The following is an 8,298-nucleotide window of genomic DNA, read 5'->3' on the forward strand; positions in this document are numbered from 1 at the left end:
GAAAGGGCCCGGTGCCCAGCTGCAAGGCCGGGCTAGGACTTTGCCCAGGGCCTCTGGTGACAGGCCCAGGCCTCTGCCCGGCCTCGCCCTCGCCGGGAACCGGGAGCACGGCTTTCTGTGCCAGGCCTGCTAAGCCCCGGGGCGCTAGGGGCTGGCCTCTCCCCGTCACCCCCTCACCCCAAACCGGTCGGCCCAGGCCCAGCCGTCCACCCCAAGGAGGGGAAGCTCCCCCACCCCAACACCCCAAAAGAAAAGCCAAAACTCGAGTGTGGGTAGTCAAGAGGACTTTACTTGGGAGTGAAGGATGGACACTGTTTGTGTCCATCTTAGGGTGCCTTTTGGGGAACAGGATGGATGGATGGATGGGGAAGCACTGGCAGCTCAGACCTCCCCGGCCACCTCGGGGTGCTTCTGCCGCAGGTGCTTGTCCAGGGTGGCGCGCAGGCCAAAGGGCACGTGGCAGTGAGGGCAGGCGAAGCGCGGGCCACCGGTGCCCAGGCCGTGCATGCGGCGGTGGCGGTTGAGCTTGCTGCTCTGCGCGCAGGCATAGGGGCAGAGCTCGCAGACGTAGGGCCGCTCGCCGGTGTGCGAGCGCCGGTGCACGGCCAGGTTGCTGCTGTTGGTGAAGTGCTTCCCGCAGAACTCACAGCTGCCTCCCAGCCCGCGCCTCTTGACCCCAGAGGACTTGGGCGCCTTCTTGGGCAAGACACTAGGGCTCAGCGGCACAGGGTCCAGGCTCTGTTCCTGGGGGGCAGAGCTCCAAACATTCCAGCTGGGGCCTGCTTGCGCCCCCAGCCCTGGTGCTCCAGGTTCCTGGAGCCCGGCTGTGGCCGCAGGGCCGGCTCCTTCCCCACCGCTGCTGCTGGGCCGGGGTGCACTGCTGGCAGGGGCAGCGGCATGCACCGCAGGCTCCGGAGGGGCAGTGGCGGCGGCGGCCGATTGCTCCTGGCTCACGGAGTGCGCTGGGCAGGGGTTCGGGGATGGCGGCTGGCGGTGCGTCTTCTTGTGGCGGTTGAGTTTGCTGCTCTGGGCGCAGGCGTAGGGACACTGGTCGCACACGTAGGGCCGCTCGCCTGTGTGCGAACGCATGTGCACCTTGAGGTTGCTGAAGGAGCTCAGGGTCTTGGTGCACACCGGGCAGGTGGGGCTCCGACGCCCCAGGCGCCCCTTGGCCTCGGCATCCGGTGGTGGGGTGATCAGTGGTGGGGTGATCACGGCTGATACGGCGGAGGCCACCTCGGCCAGGCTCAGCAGCGGCGCCTCGGGGCTCTGCGGCTCTGTCTGGTAGATGGACAGGCCGTGGTCCCACTGGACGTGGCGCAGCAGCTTCCAGGCGCCCGTGAACTGGCGGCCACAGCGGAGACAGCTCAGAGGTTTCAGGTCATCAGGGTGATCTAAAGAAAGGGAAGGGCGAGGAGGGGGTCACCCAGGTGAAAGGTGACTTATCTACTGCCCCCAGGAGGCTGGTCTGCCTGTCCCTCCCCAAGCTCAAAGGAGAGCGCTGGGCTCTGCCTTAGCTCCTCCTGCAGTAGGGGTGACTTACTAAACTTGGCTTCTGTGCTAGCATGGGGCTTAAGGTGGGCCTTGAGGGCAGCTAATCCTTGGTCCATGGGAGGGTCAGAGCAGGGGGCCAGGAGGAATCCCTGAGCACTAAAGGGCGTGTCCTTAAACCCAAACAAACACAACCAACAAAAGAAAAAGCAGCTTTCCTCTGACCAGTTCCAGCACATGTCATCCCTGCATGTGGAGAAGGGCCCCCAGGCAGAGCCCTGGAAAGACACAGGGCATTGGCCTAGAGGTCAGTTTTGACCTTGACCTCTGCCTGTACCCCACAAATGAAAACTCCCCAATACTTGGGTGTTTTATCTAGACTGGGGGTTCCCAGATGTGTGGCTTAACACCTCTTTTCAGGGTAAAGGGCAGCCCCCCTCCATGGGAATCCTTTAAGGAACAAGCAAGAAGCATCCCCAGGGACCGAGGCCAGCCCAGGTGTGAGGGATTCATTAGACACCCCCGGGTATTGTCCCCGGGCTGCTCCTAGATCCACAGGAATTACCAAATCCTAGTCTGGGGGGGAGGGACTGATGGATGCATAAGACCTGAGGGGGAGTATGTAGTCAGTTTCCATGCCCCCCACTTCAGGTGAACCCTGGACCAACAATGACCCTCTCTGAACTTTCAGCAGTGCCTAGAAGCTGGAGCCCCGGGACGTCTTGGGTGGATACTAGGGTGGATCCGGCCACAGGAGGCCCAGCCCTGCCTCCAGCCCCATTAATCCCATCCAAGTCCATCGGTCCCCAGGACACGCCCCCTGCCCAGCCCTGCCTCCAGCTGGACCCTCTCTCCAAGGGAGCAGGGAGAGAGCCGCAGAAAACTGAATTAATTTAATTCCTTGTCTCCAAAATCCTAGGAGGCTGGGGTGCTTGAGGCCAGGTTTCCAGCCCTGGCACCCAAAAAAAAGACACGCATATTACTCCTCAAACACCAAAAAAGAATCTTCTGGATCTTCATGGAGCCCACACACTTGTTCCCTCGTTCCCTCATTGTGGGTGGCCATCCTGGGACGGGGTTTGCTTTCTAGCCCCAGAGAACGAATCTAGGTGTCCGGCCCGGCCCGGCAAGGGGCTTCCCGGCAGGCAGCCAGGCCCCGGAGAGTCCCTCGAGGGAGGGCACCAGGCAGCTCTGAGCAAGGGGCACCCCCAGGGGCACCTCCAGCAGAGGCAGTAGGAGAGTTGGCAGGAGCCAGAACCTGGTGCCCCAGCTGGCCACTGCCTTCTTCCCCAGAGGTCCCTCCCTTCACTGCCACCCCTGGTCCAGCCACCTGGCCAGTTATTTCTGGCCAAGGGGAAGGAGAAGTGAAACCAGATTTGGGGGGCTGGGGGTGGTGGTGTCGGTGTTCATGGCAAATCCCCGGTCTGGAGTCGCTGCCACACCCTATGGGCGGCCCTGCCCGCCCCCGCCACCCCCGAACCACTAGTCCCTGCCCTGGGGACAGGGCAGGCCCTGGCCACGCCTAAGGCTGCACCCGAGGAAGGGGGTGCAAGAAAGGGGAAGTAGCGCCCGCTGCCCTGCCGGCCTGTCCAGCTTTGGGGGGGCCCCCCAGAGGCTCACAGGAAGCCCCTGAGCCCTTGAACTTGCGAACTGAGAGGGGAGGAGAAAGCGTGGCTCCCTCCAGGCGGTGGTGGCTGCACTCACCTGAACGCTGGCAGAGGCTGGGGCCTCGGGAGAGCGGGCACCCCAGTTTCTTGTGGTCCATGAAGAGCGTGATGGCCTCCAACGGAAAGGCCTGCAGGCAGCGGCCGCAGGTCAGCAGATCGGGGTGTTTCTCGGGGCAGGCCTGGCGGTCTGCAGGGAGGAAGCCGGCTGGTGGTGAGGGCGAGCCAGGATGAGAAGAGGCCGGGGAGAGGGAAAAGTCGGGGTCCCCGGGGCCAAGGGGCTAGAGGGGCGCAGGGATGGGGGTGCCCCAGGGGGGCCTCTTGCACCGCACTCACCGGCCGGGCGATCATCCATCAGGGCGGCCCTGCACTTGGGGCGCGCGCTCAGGGCGTGGACGGAAGCCTCGAGGCAGAAGCGGGGTTCGCGGTCCGAGCACCCCGGAGGAGGCGCGGCCACTTCCTTCCAGCGCGGCCCCTGGGCCTGCGGGGGCCGCGCGCCCGGCTCGGGGTCCACCTCGATGACCAGCTCCATGTCGTCGTCGTTGTCCGAGACGGCGGCGGCGGCGGGCTCGAGCTCCACGCGGCGGGGGATGCAGCCGGCCTTGCGGCGGGACATGGGGCGGGCGAGTGCGCGCGGGCGGGCGGGCGGAAGACTCGCGGCCTTGCGTGCAGCTCCCACCGTGGCGCGCAGGTGAGTGGCTGCCGGACCGGCCGCGAACTGCGCTTACACGTGCTGGCCGGCCGGCGGCCCCGCCCATTTGGGGAGTGGCCTCAACGGGCCTTTCCGTAGCCACGCCCCTCTGTTCGTGGTCACGCCCCCTTCCAATCCACTCTAGCTGGCCCTGGCCAGCCCTGGTGATGGAGGAAGAGGGACCTGGCCTGCAAAGGGCCCTTTCTTCCCTTTTTTTAGGGTGGGGCCACTCACCCACCCACCTACAGCCGGCCAGGTCCCTCCTGGGCTCTGTGCTCAGGAAGTCAGACCTCATGGGATGCTGGGGCTCGAACCCGTGTCAGCCACACCTTCATATGTAACCTTGCTCCTTTTTTTTTTGTTTTTTTTTTGGTTTTGGTTTTTGGGCCACACCCGGCGGTGCTCAGGGGTTACTCCTGGCTGTCTGCTCAGAAATAGCTCCTGGCAGGCACGGGGGACCATATGGGACACCGGGATTCGAACCAACCACCTTTGGTCCTGGATCGGCTGCTTGCAAGGCAAACGCCGCTGTGCTATCTCTCCGGGCCCTCCTTTTTCTTTTTTACCTCAAGGAAGAACAAATTGGGGAGGGGGGTGCCGAGAGATAGCACAGAGATAGGGCATTTACTTTCCAGGAGGACTCTGGTTTGATTCCTGGCATCCCATAGGGTTCCCCCACCCCACCCCGAGTGTGAAAAAACATTATTTTTGGATTGATTTTTTTTTTAATTTGGTGGGGGGCCGAGGCAGCGGGGGGAGGGTGCCCACGTTGCTGTGCTCAAGATGTATGTATTCCTGGTTCTGCACTCAGGGATTAACAGCCCCCTAGAAAGGACAATTTTTTTTTTTTGCCTATTTTGTTCGTTTGTTTTTGGGTCACGCTTGGCAGTGCTCAGGGGTTACTCCTGGCTCTGAGCCCAGAAATTACTCTTGGCAGGCTTGGGGGACCCTGTGGGTTGTCAGGGATCGAATCAGGGTTAGTCCTGTGTAAGGCAAACGCCCTCCTCATGGTGCTATGGGGCTCTGGTCCCTAGTGCTTCTGTATCCATGAACCAACACCTCCATATGTGCACGCGGACGGACAGACGGACGGACGGACACACACACACACACACACACACACACACACACACACACATCTCCAGCCAGACTGCCTAACTATTATCAGGATCCTGGATTGAATGAAGGACAAGAGAAAATGTGTTAAGACCAACATGTAATTGAGTGCCTCGTGTTCTCAGATTGGATTTGGGGGACACTGAGGACAGACTGGCTGAATCACAGGGAGCCCGAAGGATTAGCCACTTAACTCCCTCGGGGAGAGTCCCGAAGTAACCCCATGAAGTCGGTAAAACGGAAAGGCCTCTCCCGTGACAAATGGCAGAACCAGAGAGACAGGACACCTAGCTTTGCACAACGCAGACCTGGGTTTGATCCCGGGCACCCCATCTGGTCCGGTCTACGGAGCATGACCAGAAGTGACCCCTGGAATGCAGAACCAGGCCCCAAGCACCATCAGGTGTGGTCCAAAACAAAGCAGGCTAAGACAGGTCCTAAAGGGACGGGGAGAGTGGGAAAGGGGCTTTCAAACGTTCTTCCCTCCCTCTGGGAAGCGAGTGGTAGAATTGGAAGGAGCTGAGGGGCCGGTCAGCCTGGAAATTCCAGACAAAGGAGGGGAGGGAGGAAGCTTGTGAAGGAGGGGGGCTTGGATCCGCTCCAAGAGGCTCTCTGGCACTTGCGAGATGGGGCTTGTGGCCCATCTCGGTTTGATCTCCCCGCGTAAGGTGCCCTGAGCACAGAGACGTGAGTTGCCCTGTACCTCGGGGTGTAGTCCCCGAACAAACGAGATGGGTGCCTCAGAAGGGATTTTGAATGTTTAATATTTTGTATATCTGGACCACACCCAGAGGCGCTCAGGGGTTTCTCCAGGCTCTGCACTCAGAAATCGCTCTTGGCAGGTTAAAAGGGACCAGATGGGATGCCCGGGATCAAACCCAGGTTGGCTGTGTGCAAGGCAGAAGCCCTCCCGGCTGTGCTACTGCTCCAGCCCCTAAGTAGGATTTTGAGAGGAGGCAAGAGTGCAAATTTGGGGGCCGGAGAGAAAGCATGAAGGACTGTGGTTAGAATCCCCGCACCCCATATGGTCCCCCACGCCTGCCAGGAGAGAGTTCTGAGCGTAGAGCCAGGAGGAACCCCTGAGCGCTGCCGGGTGTGACCCAAAAACAAACAAACAAACAAAAAAAGAGTGCAAGTTTGGTTCCTTCCGAGACTTGGGATCCCCTATAAGCTAGCCAACTGAATCTCCCCTTACCTTTCCCTCCCTGCATATCTCTCTCTCTCTCTTGTCTCTGTCCTCTGTCTTGTCTCTCTATCTTCTCTCTCTCATCTTTGTCTGTCTCTGTCTCTGTCCCCTGTCTCTGTCCTCTCTCTGTCCTCTGTCTGTCTCTCTTTGCTGTTAGAAATGGCATCACTCCCGGCCCCACCCTCCAGACCTAACAAGTTTGCTTTTCTTGGGGCACCGCTGCATCATAAAGTGAGAAGTGTCTGTTGACTGTCCTCACCGCTCAGTTCGCATTCCCTGAGGTCAGGGCCCCGTCTGTCCGTCCTTCGCCCCTCACCCCGCAACCCAGCGCCCAGCTGGGGGAATTGCACTTGCTAATCTCCCGGCGCTGGCCCCAGGCCCCCAGGGTTCTGCATTGTTATTCAGGGCTCAGCCTCAATTGTCCTCCGGGGAGCCCAGGGCCTCCTGACCAGACCACTATATCTCCAGCTGCCCCACCCCGCCTTGGGCCTTCCCAGGTACAATTCCCCCGACCTCCACCCCCGCTGGTCAATGCCTTCCATCTCTTCCAGGCCAGAATCTCACCTCCTCATCCGGTTACCTTATTACCTTTATTTGAATCTTTTTTGCCCCCCCCCATGCCCAAGGCTGAGTCCATTATTACCCTGTCCTCCCACCCCAGCTCTTCCGGCCCATACCACCAGGTGGATTCTTTCCGGAACTACCTGGGGAGGGTCTGGGAGCCACTTGGGGGTGTCTAGGGAAGCCAAATGCATTCCAGCCCCCAGGGAAATGACCGGGTGTAGCTAGAGGCAGGTGAGTGCAGCTGACCAGAGAGCTTTAGGAGAGCTGGAACTTCCTCTTTCGTTAAACGCCACTGCACGGGGAGCTAAGGGGAGAAAAATCACCCTAAATTAACACCACCCTCACTACAGTCTATTCCAGCAGCTGTTCTCCAAGGCTGATTTCAAGGTGGGCAAGAAGATGGGGTATGCATTGGACTTAGAGGGGCCAGAGAGGACACTTGCATAAGTTGGGGAGCCAAGACAAGCCTCAGCCTTCAACTTGGGGAGAGGGGCCGGAGAGATAGCATGGAGGTAGGGCGTTGGCCTTGCATGCAGAAGGACGGTGGTTTGAATTCTGGCATCCCACTTGGTCCCCCGAGCCTGCCAGGAGTGATTTCTTTTTTTGTTTGTTTGTTTGTTTTTGTTTGTTTTGTTTTTGGGCCACACCCGGTGTTGCTCAGGGGTTACTCCTGGCTGTCCGCTCAGAAATAGCTCCTGGCAGGCATGGGGACCATATGGGACACCGGGATTCGAACCAACCACCTTTGGTCCTGGATTGGCTGCTTGCAAGGCAAACGCCGCTGTGCTATCTCTCCAGGCCAGGAGTGATCTCTGAGTGTAGAGCCAGGAGTAGCCCCTGAGTGCTGCCAGGAGTGACCCAAAAACCAAAAACCAAGGGAAAAAAAAACAAATAAACAAAAATCTTGGGGCAAGAGAGGAGATTGAGGGTGGGGGGTGTCTTTGCTTCTCTGATCCTCAGTTTCCCCCTTTGTCCCAGGGGCGACTGGGGCTGCCTGAGCACGAAGCCTAAGGGAACACCGGGACTCAGAGCCTTGGGGAGCACAAGAACACCTGGAGGTAGCAGCCCTGGGGAGAACCCGGACTCAGAACCCTGGGGAGCACAGGAGCACTCACCCAGACTTGCAACCAAGGGGAGCATCCGGACTCAGAGTCCTGGGGTGCACGGGAGCCCCCAGACTCACAGCCCAAGGGGGCACCTAGATTCAGAGCCCTGGGGAGCATGGGAGCGCCTTAGCTCACAGCCCAGGGGGATCATCCGGACTCAGGGTCCTGGAGAGCACGGGAGCCCCCAGACTCGCAGTCCAGGGGAGCATGTAGACTCAGTCTTGGGGTGCACGGAGCCCCCAGACTCACAGCCCAGGGGGGCACCTAGATTCAGAGCCCTGGGGAGCATGGGAGCACCTTAGCTCACAGCCCAGGGGCGTCATCCAGACTCAGGGTCCTGGAGAGCACGGGAGCCCCCAGACTCGCAGTCCAGGGGAGTATGTAGACTCAGTCTTGGGGTGCACGGGAGCCCCCAGACTCACAGCCCTGGGGAGCCCAAGAGCTTGCATGGCAGCCCAGGGAGCCGGCTTGCTGCCCGGA

General features: G+C 60.3%; 2 protein-coding genes across 3 annotated transcripts in view; one reads left to right on the forward strand and one right to left on the reverse strand.

Moving 5' to 3' along the window:
- The window catches only part of MARK4 (microtubule affinity regulating kinase 4), a 206,685-nt gene that overhangs the window by 44,770 nt on the left and 153,617 nt on the right, over positions 1-8,298 (forward strand). The gene's annotated exons all lie outside the window — the stretch shown is intronic.
- ZNF296 (zinc finger protein 296) lies at positions 382-3,771 on the reverse strand. The gene is made up of 3 exons (XM_049787524.1): positions 3,492-3,771; positions 3,196-3,345; positions 382-1,394 (listed from the first exon to the last, which is right to left on the reverse strand). The coding sequence occupies exons 1-3, from the start codon at positions 3,769-3,771 to the stop codon at positions 382-384; spliced, it is 1,443 nt and encodes a 480-aa protein (XP_049643481.1).

This window comes from Suncus etruscus, chromosome 14, assembly GCF_024139225.1.
Source record: "Suncus etruscus isolate mSunEtr1 chromosome 14, mSunEtr1.pri.cur, whole genome shotgun sequence".
Lineage (NCBI taxonomy): Eukaryota > Metazoa > Chordata > Mammalia > Eulipotyphla > Soricidae > Suncus > Suncus etruscus.

Bases quoted from the DNA above. Each gene is read 5' to 3' on its own strand.
- ZNF296 (XM_049787524.1), bottom strand. From the start codon at position 3,771: ATGTCCCGCCGCAAGGCCGGCTGCATCCCCCGCCGCGTGGAGCTCGAG. The intron at 3,346-3,491 runs GTGAGTGCGGTG...TCCTCCCTGCAG, and splicing joins GATGGATGATCGCCCGGCCG to ACCGCCAGGCCTGCCCCGAG. The intron at 1,395-3,195 runs GTGAGTGCAGCC...CCCTTTCTTTAG, and splicing joins CAGCCTCTGCCAGCGTTCAG to ATCACCCTGATGACCTGAAA.